This window comes from Primulina eburnea, chromosome 14 (genome assembly GCF_022965805.1).
Source record: "Primulina eburnea isolate SZY01 chromosome 14, ASM2296580v1, whole genome shotgun sequence".
NCBI lineage: Eukaryota > Viridiplantae > Streptophyta > Magnoliopsida > Lamiales > Gesneriaceae > Primulina > Primulina eburnea.
The window spans coordinates 30550434-30564848 of NC_133114.1; the positions used below are offsets into that span (position 1 = coordinate 30550434).

The 14415-nt window shown below is 34.0% G+C and overlaps 4 protein-coding genes across 6 annotated transcripts; 2 read left to right on the forward strand and 2 right to left on the reverse strand.

Moving 5' to 3' along the window:
* Positions 1–121: 121 nt before the first annotated feature.
* LOC140811336 (uncharacterized) lies at positions 122–1700 on the reverse strand. The gene is made up of 2 exons (XM_073169191.1): positions 1694–1700; positions 122–1356 (listed from the first exon to the last, which is right to left on the reverse strand). The coding sequence occupies exons 1-2, from the start codon at positions 1698–1700 to the stop codon at positions 122–124; spliced, it is 1242 nt and encodes a 413-aa protein (XP_073025292.1).
* A 594-nt stretch (positions 1701–2294) lies between these two features.
* On the forward strand, positions 2295–3189 carry LOC140811337 (uncharacterized). Its single transcript, XM_073169192.1, has 2 exons — positions 2295–2426; positions 2512–3189. Exons 1-2 carry the CDS (start codon positions 2295–2297, stop codon positions 3187–3189), a joined length of 810 nt encoding a protein of 269 aa, XP_073025293.1.
* Positions 3190–4354: 1165 nt separating this feature from the next.
* On the reverse strand, positions 4355–6349 carry LOC140811400 (uncharacterized). Its single transcript, XM_073169247.1, has 4 exons — positions 6137–6349; positions 5859–6056; positions 5302–5389; positions 4355–4712 (listed from the first exon to the last, which is right to left on the reverse strand). The coding sequence occupies exons 2-3, from the start codon at positions 6039–6041 to the stop codon at positions 5333–5335; spliced, it is 240 nt and encodes a 79-aa protein (XP_073025348.1). The 5' UTR covers positions 6042–6056; positions 6137–6349; the 3' UTR covers positions 4355–4712; positions 5302–5332.
* A 2069-nt stretch (positions 6350–8418) lies between these two features.
* On the forward strand, positions 8419–13895 carry LOC140812026 (ADP-ribosylation factor GTPase-activating protein AGD5-like). 3 transcript variants are annotated; one of them, XM_073170199.1, is made up of 12 exons: positions 8419–8802; positions 9475–9533; positions 9717–9807; positions 10184–10238; positions 10334–10424; positions 10527–10746; positions 11073–11268; positions 11438–11616; positions 11858–12064; positions 12149–12207; positions 13179–13335; positions 13655–13895. In XM_073170199.1, the coding sequence occupies exons 1-11, from the start codon at positions 8752–8754 to the stop codon at positions 13330–13332; spliced, it is 1362 nt and encodes a 453-aa protein (XP_073026300.1). In that variant the 5' UTR covers positions 8419–8751; the 3' UTR covers positions 13333–13335; positions 13655–13895. The 3 variants fall into 3 exon arrangements, with proteins under 3 accessions (XP_073026300.1, XP_073026299.1, XP_073026301.1); XM_073170198.1 differs by lacking the exon at positions 13655–13895 and having other exon boundaries at positions 13179–13564; XM_073170200.1 differs by lacking the exons at positions 8419–8802; positions 13655–13895 and having other exon boundaries at positions 10184–10222; positions 13179–13564.
* The last annotated feature ends 520 nt before the right edge of the window (positions 13896–14415 follow it).

Sequence of the window (14415 nt, forward strand, 5' to 3'; positions counted from 1 at the left end):
TGATCCATATAAAATAGAAATGACACACAAATATCCAACATTTAATTAATGGAATTACTATATAAATCCCATAAATGGTCGATTAGTGCATCTCGTAGTGCGAAGTGAGCCTCTCTGTCCCTTATATTTTTATACCGAGCAAGAAATTCTGAAATCTTATATTTTGATCCGTAACCATTTCCACATTTGGAGTTGGTGCTTCCAACGCATCTTCGATTGGTGTATCCAAGTCACGCTCATCTTCGATAATCATATTGTGCATTATAATGCATGCAGTCATTATATCTTGCAAGTGTTTATTCTGCCAAGCACGTGCTGGAGATGCTACAATTGCAAATCGTGATTGAAGTACTCCAAATGCGCGTTCGACATCTTTCCTACATGACTCTTGTTTCATTGCAAAATATTTTTTTTTGGGACCGCGTGGATCATGAATTGTTTGCACAAGAGTTGACCATTTAGGATATATATCATCGGCTAAGTAATATCCTTGATGATACTCTTTTCCACCAATAAAGTAATTTGCTGGAGGAGCGATACCTTGCGCAATATTTGAAAAAAGATTGGATGCCTCGAGAACGTTGATGTCATTGTTAGACCCTGGCATACCAAAAAATGCATGACATATCCAAAGATCATAATCAGCAACCGCTTCCAAAATAATGGTCGGAGAACCACTACGACCCGCGTATTGTCCTGCCCATGCTGTTGGGCAATTTTTCCATCGCCAATGCATATAGTCCAAGCTTCCCAACATTCCAGGAAATCCACGTTTTTCACCAATATGCAGTAGTCTATCAATATCAATGGAGGTAGGTGACCTTAGGTATCGCTCTGCAAACACCTCTACAATATCCCGACAAAAACGTTGAAGGCATTGAATTGTAGTTGATTCTCCTATCTTAATATATTCATCAGCAGCATCCGCTGGTGTACCGTATGCCAACATCCGCATTGCAGCAGTAATTTTTTGATTAGTAGAGAGTCCCAGCCGACCAAGACCATCTACTCGTTGTATGAAATAACGATCATGATTCTTTACAGCCTCAACAATACGAAAAAAAAGGCCTCGTGACATTCGAAAACGTCTTCGAAACATTGCTTCATTGTACCTTGGATTATCAACAAAATAATCGTTGAAAAGATTACGATCCGCCAATTCTCGATCACGCGGAATTACGATATGACCGGGAATCGACCCTCCATGTTTGACTTCAACTTCATGTTGCTCAGCGTATGAAGCCGCTAAAATTGTGTTATTGGTTGCTAGACTCTCCAATAAATTTTCTGTTTCGTTGATGGACTCAAATTGATCTTGAACATGTGAATCAAATTCATCAGATGAGCTAGATGATGCTGAATTAAAAAAATGAAAATTTTGATAATTCATGATGTATATTGATAGTTGAAAATTTTGAAGTACGAGTTGGACAACTGCATATGATTGATATTATATAACAAAACCAAATCTATTCAGATTATCTTTATCATCTATCCAAAAATTCTAAACCGATTTATACACCGTCGGATTAGATTTCATTTAATCCGAACCATAGGATCTTTATCCTATATCCAAAATGGTTGGATTTTCAAAATCTATTTCTGATAAATTAAACTTTATCTTGACTTCACGAGATCCCAAAATAAAAACATGAAAATTAGCTAGTGCCTGGAGTTGACGTTGAAAGTTCACCTTTCATTTTTGTTTCTTTACTATAGTCTGTACTCTTTTGGCTAAAAAAACATTAAAATTTGTTTCTTTACTATAGGATATTATATACAATACACACAAATGGCCAAATATGTAATAATAATAATAATAATAATAATAATAATAATAATAATAATAACAGGATCATTATCCTATATCCAAAAAATCCGATTCGATTTATTCACCGTTGGATTAGATTTCTTTGAGTTGGAACCATATGATCATTATCCTATATCTACAAAATCTGATCTGATTTATACTCCGTCGGATTAGATTTCATTCAATCACAACCATCAACTTCATATCATCTAGTATCAATCATTCTATATATAGATATAACATAATTTCATTTCGAGTCACCATTTTCATACTCTATATAATAAATATTATACTTGTCTCCCAAAATATTTTTGTTTCCATGGCTTCGAATGCACGAACTGCTTCTTATTCATATCAAGAAAACATACACCTTTGTCATGTTTATCTTGACATTTCCCAAGATCCTATCATAGGCATAAACCAATCTCGAAATCAATTTTGGAGTCGTGTCGAGCAAAGCTACAACATTTCCAGAGCACCCGACATGACTGAAGTTCGTAACAAAAGATCTGTGCAATCTCGTATGGGCTTAATATTGGCGGCGATTAGTAAATTAAAAGCATGCATCCAACAAGTTGAACAACCCCATCCAAGCGGTGCTTCAGATATGGATATTGTGAGTTTTGTTTTGATAGAATATCTATACTTATATTATTATCAGTTTTTTATATTATTTATCTTAACTTTAATTTTATATACAGATAATTCGTGCGAAAGAGTTAATGAAACAGGATTCTAATTTCAAGAAAGGTTTTAAGTTTGATCATGCATGGTCTATTATGAAAGATATGGAGAAATTTGCAGCTTCGTCAAATCATTCAAGGTCAACAATTCAAAGAGGTATTGAAAATTTCGACTCTCAACAATCGGACACACAAGCAACGGATTCCCCCAAATCAGCGTCCCCTGGATTATCACCATTTGAGATTAATTTAAGTGATGAAAATATTGGTGGTACTTCGTCACAGCGGCCACTTGGAGTGAAAAAAGCAAAATTAAAAAAGAAAAAAGATGAATATATGTCACATACAATTGAATCAATGAGATTAGGACAAGAAACTGGAAATGCTTATCGTGAACATAACAAAGAATTACAGATAAAACGTATGCAACAAACTGAACGAAAATTGGAACAAAATGAAACAAAAATAGAACAAAATCGACAAATGTTGGATTTGACTAGGTTTCAAGAAGAAAACAAAATTTTGGTAATCGATCTCAACTCAATTCAAGATCCATCTTTGCGTGAAAATTTTAGGGCCGAACAGTCAAGAATTTTGAGTGAGAGGGAAGAAAGGAAACGTGCACGTGAAAGTCTCGACTATGGAAAATATTTTGGAGACATTGGAGGATCTGGATCCAGCTTACCTCCGTTTTAAATTTAAGTTCTTGTCATCCTTATTTTATTGTATTGTGGTATGATTTTTAATAGTTTGTTGTTTATTATCTTCTTTAGGTTTATGTTGTATCATTATCTTTGATTTTAAGTGTTGTCATCTTATTTTATTTTATGTTGTATTGTAATGTCAATTTTAATAATTTAGTATTTTTTATGTTTGTTTATTTAATTTTGTATCATTTTCTTTGATTTTCAAAAAAATAGTGTTTGAAATCTTAATTTTTTTTGTACTTGTATCTTTGTATTCAATATTAATTAATTTAATTATAACTACATAATTAAGATATTCTTGGCATATTTTATACTATTTTAAATACTAAAACTAATTTATCACAAATTATTTATTAACATAATAATATTATCTTTATGAATTATGTATTAAATTAAAATATCCAAGTTTTTTAAAATCACTTTTTTAAAATTAATGGTTTGAAATAATACATTTTTAGAATTAAATTAGATTATAAAACTAATTATATAATATTTAAAGTTTAAGTAAAATTAAAATAAAAAACAATTACAAAAATTTTTTTAAAAAAAAGAAAAAACCCAACACTATTGCGTAGCACTACTCTATTTTGGCGTCAAGAAAAGCTACTGGTTGGAGCAGATAACCCTGCACCAAAACGTTTTGGTGCAGGGTTGGAAATGACCCAAGTACAGCTTCTTCTGTATCAAACTCGCACGTCAAATGGAAGATAACATTTTGGACGACTCAAAGTTGACTTGAGAGGGAACGAACTGTTGCATTGATGGTTTATTTATATTATATAATATTATCAAAATCTTATAAAGTATTTCTAAATTTGCCAAAAAAGGTTATCCTTTCAATTGCCCAAATAATAGTTTCATGATATATTTCTAAATTAGTACGTGGATCGCATAAATTAAATGTGAACAAATAGGCTGTTATTTCGGAGTTCGGACAGGAATGAAATTAATCATGTACTAAAAAAACCGAAGAAATTTTCATGTTACATTTTAGCCTCCGATAACACATACCACCGAGACATAGGAGCAGGATTGTTACAACCGAACGTCAAAGCAACTTTTTTATACCACAAGCCTGAAACTCTCCACAACTATACCATGAATACATATACATTTGATCATCATGAATCGTGCCACTGTTAAATATCCTGGAGCAAAGCCAGCTTGGGTATCAGACAAACCTCTAAAACACTTTAAAACAAAGAATATGTGTACTAGTTTGGACTAGAGCCATTGAACTGCTGCAACTAAGGAACTCTAACCAAATCTCTTTCTTGAGTTACAATTCCAGATAACCATGATGAATTGCAGAAGCAAGCATGAAAATAAGAAAGAAAATAATCTGATGTCAAAGTCCTCATGCTGGTATCTAAACTGTGATCCTACTTGGGGAACAGTACGATGGAGAGACTTGACATCCATGTTTAAAATCACCAGCCTCACCCGAAGTTCGATCAGTGGGTGTTTCAAATATTGGCGACTTTCTCCCAAAACGGCATGGAAAATCGTGGTCTCCAGAGTAGAAACATCATAAAAAAGTTTATGTCAATCTGATAAATTGACAAGGACCAACACTCGTATGGAATCAGAACATAGTAACCACTGTATAAATGTCGGACCATCGAAGAATTAAAAATCATGTATCCTCTAGCTGGTTGAACTTTTAAATTTTCTAATCAGCATCCATGCACCACCAAGTTGGCTGCTCATAAGGCCATAATAAGCTCATGGTTTGAGTTATGCCAGTAAGCTAGTGTAGACAAACGATCCTTCGTCATGATATCCATAATAAATTGCACTTGCATATTGAATGAGTAGCTCACGTCATACATTTAGAATGTTGAAAGTAAATGTTCAGGGCATTTTGAATTGGTTCTTTTTCTATAAGCCATTGAAAAAGGTTATTAGCGAGATTTCAAATCTGGAAGTTGAAGAACCAACACATCAGAAAACTAAGTTTCCATGACAAGTCTAAATCTAAAAAAAAATTGGGAGAAATTAACAAATATATAGATGAAGGCATTATAAAAGCAACCATTTAAATAAATAATTGAACTCGAGATAAAGAGCTAAACTGCTAAAGAAATGTAATTCAGCTAACCTGGTATTGCAGGACACAACAAAAGATAACTCTAAATATGAAGTCCTGCAAAAAGCAATTCCAACTCTTCATCCTGTGACGCAGTTCTCTGCCAACAAAGAAAGAACAAGGAATTGTGTATTTCAGCAAAAAGCAGGAATCCAAAATTTCACCTACAACACAGTCAATGAAAGCTTATTTATTGTAGATGATTTATATATGTTTGTTTCCAACAAGAGATATAAACAGCCCATCCCGTTATCAACGCCACCACACACACTGACAGATTATCAATTTATTTTCATTATTCAATCAACCAACCGTAGTTGGTTCTGGTTCTCGCTAATTAACAGTTCACATAATTTTTTACATTACTTATTATATCAAAGAATTGTTAACCAGGTCTATCCCTAACTCCTTTAGGAAACACTATTTTTATTTTCCCTAAAGCTGCTTGCTTTTCTTTGCATAGAAACATCCATTAAAATCCAATATGTCAAAGTAATAGCAAGTAAAAAGGATATAATCACACGACGCAATCACGATTGTACACAAATCGATCATCCTGGCGCGCGCACCTGAAGAGATATAAGATTCAGTATCTTGTTCAAAACCCTCAAACGATGGGCGGCGTAACTGCTGTTGGCCGGCAGAGTGCTCATCCTCTTCATCTCTTCGCGAACTGAGGCCCTCTTCTCATCGTTCCATATCTGCTTCTTAGTGATCTCCAACCCGAACCCAACCCTCCCAGCAGGTTCCATCACGCACAATGCGACCTGTACAAACGCATAATAAACATCAAGATGGTCAAAATAATTGATTAATTAAAGAATTAAAAGCCCTAATTTGACGTTACCTAGCAGAGGTTCGTTCGTATCTTTTCTCCCAGCCCGTGCGAGAAAAAAACGGATGAAGGGAAATATCTGCCGCTTCCAGGGTTCTAGACTTATAGTGTTTTGAAAGCACTCAATCAAAGCCTAGTAATTTATTGCACGTCAAGCCCAACACGGCCGGCAAACCCATCGGCCCATGAGATCGTTAATAGTTGAGCCTCCGGGCAATATTTTATAATTTCTAAAAATATTTTTAATTAGTTTGATACTCACACTCAATTTATGGATTTATCTCGAACGTCTTGAGTCGGAGTATTAGAAAAAACAAAATAAAATATCGTCAATGGTGATATAATGTTATATGTAATGACACACGAGAAAGTTCATAAGAAAAAAGACTCTAGATCAATACGGTTACAAGAGAAAGCATCACAGATATTCCAGATCGAAATATCATATTTTCGTTAGAATAAAATAATTATTGAATCATATTCCAAGTGAATAAAAAGAAAAAGCTCAATAAAATATGAATTCATTACCATTATTGTGATCCAACTCATTTTCGTAGGATTTTTGTCATAAAATTCTTTAGATTCTTTATCACATAAATTTACTTAAATCAGCTGTGGCAAAATTGGTTCAAAAACAAAGTCAATAATTAAAAGCTCGCTTTTAAAAAAGTATTGTTTGGTTGAGCTTTTATTTCATAAATGAATTCGTAAAATTAAAACAATTTTTATTATTATTATACGTGTGCTTTATTTTTTTAAAAAATGCACCTTGTTTTTTATAAAATAAAAAATAAAAAAATGCACCTTGTTCAATACCAATCGTTTTCTTGGCTCTAATTGAGTGGTTGCTGACAGAGAAATTTATTCCAATTAAATAATAAAATGATTCACCTCGATCATTATCACTAAATAATCTTAAATACTTTCGTCAACTAGTGATATATATACCCTTCCGTCAACATCCACTAATGACCAAACTCAAAGGTATCATGCAAACGGCTGTTGTCGGATTCAATATAATTACTAGTAGGGATGTAAATTATTTAAATCAAATCAAACAGTAATAGGTTTGAGTTTGACTCGTTTAAGATTGTTTGAAAGCTCGGACTTGATTCGAACTTCTATTATCAAAATCGAGCTCGGTTTGTCTTGAAATTACTAAGCTCGAGCTCGGCTCGTTAAAAATTTGTTTATCATGTTAATCAAGCCGAGCACGAACTTAATTTATTAATAACTCGTTTACTATATTTAACAAGACATAATTGAGTTCGGCTCGTTTTTGATATCGTAAAACATAGAATTGAGCTCGATTTTGGCTTGATTCGAGCTCATTAATAAAATATGTCTATGATCTAATTTTGAATCAGACAAAAATGTAAATTCATTCATAAATAACCAAAACGTCAAAAATAACAACTAAAAAAAACATAAATTCAGTATATTATTGAACATCACAAAATAATACATCTAGCATCCAAATAACAAATATTCGTCATACACTGATATCACCATATAAATAACATTACAATTATTTCACTCATTTAATACTTCAATTCATTTCATTGACATTAGTACCAATATTTTTATTTGTCAGCTCAAAATGAGCCAAATTCGAGCTTACGAGCCACCTAAACAATCCGAACTCGCGAGCATATTATCGAACATGTCTGTGAACTATCGAGCCGAATATCCTTAAGTTTGAGCTTTGTTTGATTAATTTTTCAAGATCGAGCTTGGTTTAATATGATTAACAAATAAACTCAAACGAGATTTTTATCGAGCTTAGCCCCGAATAACTCGCAAACGGTTTAGTTCATTTACATTCTCTAATTAGTAGATCTAGGTATACAATTAAAATGTTAAACTCTAAAAATCAATTTTTATTTTTATCTAATATACTATTATAACATCCTTATTTTCATATAAACAATTATTTCACATATTTCGTATTAAAAGTATATTATACATATTAAAAGACGCCCACAACAACATAATAAAAATTAGCAAGAAAATAGACTCTTAACACAAGCATTTTTCATATAAAATTATGTAATATGTAAATTATTTAAAATAAACTCTGTAGCAATAATGCGAGTTGATGAATTATATAAGTATTTTTTTTTATCAATGTCATTAATTCGAATCAATATTTTATCAGTACGACAATACGATTTGCATAATTAACAAGCTTTGCAAGTAAAAAAATTAGCGACTAAACATAAAAACATTGTAAATTATTGGTAGTAAATTAAGATTAAGACGACGTTATTAAGGAAGCGGCCATTTCCATTCCTATGGCGCCGTCCATATGTCACGTCACACATGAGATGGATGATGTTTCGTCAACGACTCCACTTCACACGCAATGCACTGAAAAATAAAGAAAGGAAAGCAACAGCAAAATGGCGAGAACGAAGGGCAATTTATAAACGGAAAGCTAGTTGGGTTTGGTATCCTCCATTTCTCCTCTCTCTCCACGCAAATTCTTGTCACCGAAAAAATTGAACCGGACAGCCCTTGGTGGGAGGAAGAGGGGAGAGCAAAATATAGAATAGAATTCGTCAAATTCCTGTTATCCTTGTTTTTTATTTCTATTTTTGGGTTACGGGTTGGAATCAATCATCGCCATGAATGAGAAAGCGAGTGTCTCCAAGGAGCTCAATGACAAGCACCGAAAGGTCCTAATTTTGTTGTCGGTTTTATGGTTTTCTCTTTTGATTATTCGACTCTCAATGTGATTTTCCCTAGCGTGACTGTTGAAAGATTATGTTTCTGTATGCCTGGTCTATTTACTGTGATCGCATGTCACGTGTTTTAGGGAAGTTGTTACTATAAATCTGGCCCTTTTTTGAGATTGTTGAATGATTTGATCTTGTGTTTCTAGCTGTGATTGGTGATATTCTGTGACAAAGGTGCCAGTTTCGTATTATTGAGATTGCATAACGTTTAACTGATGATATGAGAGTTTATTTTAAGTTATTAAGGTTTAATGAAAATTTAGAAGATAATTATTAGTTGAAGGTGTACGTAGTTATTTAATCTATATGCTAGAAATATCTGCTAATTCCTGTGCTTTGGCCGACCCTTTATCATGAGCTTACTTAGAAGACTGTTGGGCTGAAATAAAGTGGAAGGCTTGACTAGTTTCTTTAAACTGTAAATTAGATTACATTCATTTGTACATGGCTTGCCGCCATTTATTTTACTCTCCGTACTTGCGTTATTTTGTTGTTGATGGTTTTATTCAAAGAGGATTACCTTTCTCACAAATCACTTGGAGTTCTAGCTTAGTGGCGCTGTCCCTAGGTTCTTGTTATGCTTTTCAATTACATCAATCTCTGTGTTACCAGGTTTTGGAAGGACTTCTTAAATTGCCAGAGAATAGGGAATGTGCTGATTGCAAAAGCAAGTGCGTGTCTCTAATGCTATAAATGTGTTTGAATTTATCTTTAAAAGTATTTAAAAATGCTATGCTGATTAAAAATTATGCATAGTGGTGGAATCTATAGTTATAATTTTTCTTATTTTCATGAATTAAGTTCAAGCGCAACATTTTGTTTGTCTTGATTGTGCATTTTATTCTGAAATCCAGAGGTCCTCGATGGGCAAGTGTGAACTTAGGCGTTTTTATATGCATGCAATGCTCTGGGATCCACAGAAGTCTTGGTGTTCACATCTCCAAGGTATCATTTACTTAATTTCTACGGCGTCTTTAGAGTAGCTGATTAATAGTGGAAGTTGTTCCTCTGTTCAGATGTAGAAATAGATTTGCCATTCTAGAGTTCAGCTTTTAAATTGATGTTATCGGAAATTGGACACAACATCTTGTTATTTTAAATGTTTTGAACTGAATCTCTTGCTATTGTGTCTAGCAGTTGGCTATTTATGTTTGAAGTTTTCAAAAGTTTGTTAAACCTGGTGATAATGTTTTTTAATATCTTTGTCCTCGTTGTACTTCCTTTTATAACTTTTGACTAGCAATCAACTGGTAGCCAACTATTACGTCTGATGCTTCTTATTGATGTTTCTCATTGTTAGTATATTTTCATCACTTTGTAGGTGAGATCTGCTACACTTGACACATGGCTTCCTGAACAGGTTTCATTTATTCAATGTAATAATTTCAGAAGTCTGACTCATTTAGGTTGTTTTTCTATTTGATATTTTAAAAAAATCACGTTGTTTAAATATTTCTTCTCATAAACATAGTCATGGGAAACGAGAAGGCAAACAGTTACTGGGAAGCAGAGTTGCCACCAAACTATGATAGAGTTGGGATCGAAAATTTTATTCGAGCGAAGTATGAGCCACTTTTATTCAAGGATATCTTTCACACACTTTTTTCACATGTCTGATTCTATGAACTGGTTTTTAGATAATATTTTCTTTTTTTCAAATTTAGGTATGAAGAAAAGAGATGGATATCCAAAAATGGGAAACCAAAGTCACCACCTAGGAAAATAGAAGAAAAAACTTCTGTACAGTGGCAAAGACCAAGTGATAGAAGTGGCTATGAGAATGTTAGCCATTCTGGGAACTTAGCTGATAAGAGGAAACATGTTCCAGCGCCTGTTACAAAAGATAATATTACCGCTCCTAGAACTCCTAGAGGACCAGAACAAGTATGTCGAGTTTCATTATTATTTGACCTTTTACCTGGGTCTTCTAAAAAATTTGGCCACTTATATTTTTGCATATACATGATGCCGTCAATAAAGATTCATTTCATGTAGCCCTATTCTTATCCTTCCAATGAAGATGCAATTTGTTGTCAAATCTGGGAAAAAATTTTCCTATGCATTGTAAGCATAGAGTAATTTATTATGTGCAGATTGCTCTGTCTCATGTGACTGAACAAGTAGAGCTACTCTTTTTAGAATGTGTTATATTCTAAGGGTGAAAGTGCTAACTTTAGACCTCATCTTTCTTTCTAAATTTTTATATGCAGATTGCTCTGTCTCATGTGACTGAACAAGTTATTCCGAGAACAGAACCAGCTGAACCTACAAAGCCTTTTACAGAAACTGTTTCTCCCCCTAAAGTTGATTATGCTACCGACCTTTTCAATATGCTTTCACTAGATGGTTCTGTTGAAAATTCTGCCAGGGTATCCGGGGATGATAATACATGGGATGGATTTCAATGTATGCGTGAATTGCTCTCATTCTCTAATTTTATCTTCTGGCTGCTTATTTTTTGTTTTTTTCAAGAAAATGTTTAAGGTACCAAGAGTTCAATCTCAAAATTTGAGTTCTACAAATTTGGTGCCTAGACCTGTTTCTTCTCTAAGTAACATCTGGCAACTTGCAACAGCTCCTGCATCACCATCCACAACAGAAAAGACCGGCCGAACAAAACTTGATGATAACATGACCCAATCCCCTTCAGGAATTGAAGATCTTTTTACGGGTTCGCCGTCAATCATTGCTGGTTTAGTGCCAGGGAAACCTCAAAAAGATGCCAAAACGGACATAATGTCTCTTTTTGATAAGGTATGGTTTGTGGTAGAGAAGTGACATTAGCCGTTCCCTTACCCCAACCACCCGGAGTGCTCTGTGCCGACCTTTACTAATTCCCAAAACACTAACAGTTATTATTACTTGATACAAGATTTAAAACTCCATTCATTGTTATGTCTGCAAGGACAGGATGATTCAAATTAGCAGATTTTTAGACTTTCCTGCTCTAGTGTTCAAAAGAAAATCGATTAAGTTGATTTTTTCCATTTTGCAGTCGAATATAGTTTCACCATTTTCTGCCCAGCAACAACAACTTGCTATGCTAGCTCAGCAACAATCTCTTCTAATGGCTGCTGTAGCCAATGCTTCTGGTGGAATGCCAAAAGCTACAACTGGTTTGCATCCTGCACTGAATGGAACCAACTTGCCCAACCAAAGTTGGCCAAACATTGGCTATCATTTGCCTGGAATGATGATGCAGGTAGGTTAGAGTTGTGTATGGTAATCTTGTCATCAAATAATGAGAATTTACTTTCACATTCTGCTTTTTCTGCTCCTGAAACAGATGGGAAACGTAGGAGCTACTCATTCGGTTGGTAACTCTTTTACTCCCCCAATACCCAGGTATACACTTATCAATGTAGTGCGCGATTTTGCAGTTAATATAATTCTAATGTTTGGTGAATTAAGTGTGGAAGAACTTGAATTGGCTCCAGTGCCTGAGCATTTAATGTTCCTTTTGCTTTGACTGCAGAAGATATGTTCATTTTTTTCTTGTACGAAGCTAAAAATATTCTCATTTAGGTTTAGCAATTAGTATAATATAATTATGAAATTAAAATCTTCATTTTTCGCAGTTACATGCTCATCTATTCCTTTTCATGTTTTTGTTGGAGCAACATTGTGGTTTGACATTTTTCAATTAGTTTCTTTCTCATTGGATGCTCTCTAATGGGCTGAGTTAACCATGTGCAAAGATCTTGGCCAAAAGTGGTCTTGAAAGTGCTGCTCATGTTCCCCGACTCTTTTGCTATGTATGATAATCAAATATGTTTACTGGTACATAGAAAACACTTCTCGTCTGCAAACTAGTACCCGAGGAGTGGTTAAAAAACTATTTACTCTTGTATTAGAAATAGGAACAGAGTAGTGTTACATCCATTTTTAATTGCAATAGGGTCCATATACTACTAGAGCCTCTGTCATCAGTTACAGGAGGGGACCAGGAAGATCTAATTCCTTGATTAATTAAAAAATATTACATACCAACACAGCCTCAGGTATGTGCAGGACCACATACAAATCTTGACCTCTTGATGGAGGTTTAAGCAGCATCACTTTTGTTGTTAATAGTTGGACACGTGTAAATACATCAGCATTTTTCTTATTTCACTGATTTTCCCTCACTCAATTCCATATGACTCAAATAGACTATAGCTGCTCCGCTGTTTGAGGTAGTTGTTTCATCAATTTCCTGCTATCCCAGAAAAAGAAAAAAACATGTTTTTTTACACTTTCTAGCAATTTTCAAAGTTTTTTCTGGGTTGCATTATTCTTAGAATGTCATTAACATTTACTAACATAATTTGTTACAGCACATATACTGTGGGACTCAATGCTTCTAGCAATGGCAGTACACCCATTAGAGCAAGCAGCCAGATAACGCCTCCATTTTCATCTTCAACTTCCCAAACAGGGAAAGAGTACGATTTTTCTTCTTTAACCCAAGGGTTGTTCTCAAAACATTAAATGGTAAGTTCTGCCGTATCACATTCACATACCACAAATCATTTGGGTTTTTTTTTATATCTCCTGCATCTGTGCTTTGTAAACTGTTCGTAGAGGATTGTATTTTCTTGTTGGGATGTGGGTGAGAGTTTAATTTACCTTGAGATATTCTTTGTCAGAGCAAAACTCTACTCTTCATTTCATTTCGACTAGTTTTTATTGTAAAGAGATGAAAGTTATTCATATTTCGTCAGCAATTTACACATCGATTTTCTTGAAACACATTTCATTAGCTCAAGGCATATTAGTAATTACAAAAGTCCCTATATAAAAAAATATACAGATTCAAGATTATGCCATCTATGAAGTCCCAGGGATGCAAGATAGTGTGCTTGCTACTTTGTTGGCATTTCGGGAGCAATGCAAGATGAGAATCCCGGGCCGCATTATATATTCTTAATACGAGCTTGTTGTGTTGTCGCATGAGTCAAGTCCACATTCCGCTGGACTTGTCATTTGCGTGTGTTTTTTGTTGTGTACAGCACATATATTTGTCTCAAATTTTCAATACCTAAATAAGTCAGAAAAAATAACACGATACCTACTATAATAAATAATAAGAGTGGATAAAGGGACACGTACAGAAGTCTGTAAAAATAAATATGTAATAAAAAAATTTCTAATACGAAAAGGGAATATAACAAAAATTGAAATACAGGCCCGCCGCTTGTCAATTTATAATTGGTTTGACGGCGGCCTCAATTAGATATCGACTTACGTGACCCTTCTGCTGATCGATCTTTTCTTTAGTCAACCTCGATACCCAATTGAAAATGGAACGTGTCACAGGCATACGAGAAAAAAAATGGAAGTAATTGTCAATTAACCCATGTTATAACGGGTTAAAATGAAAGATTTAGGGATATATATCCTTTATTATCAACCAACTATGCTTCGTTCACCGTATGATAACGTGTTGCATGTTTAGGATAAAGGATGAACACTCTCGCAATCAAAACAGTAAATCCATAAACACGGAGTTAATTAAGACAGTAATTTTGTTTATTAGCTATTCCAAATTAAATATATTTAATAATGATGATG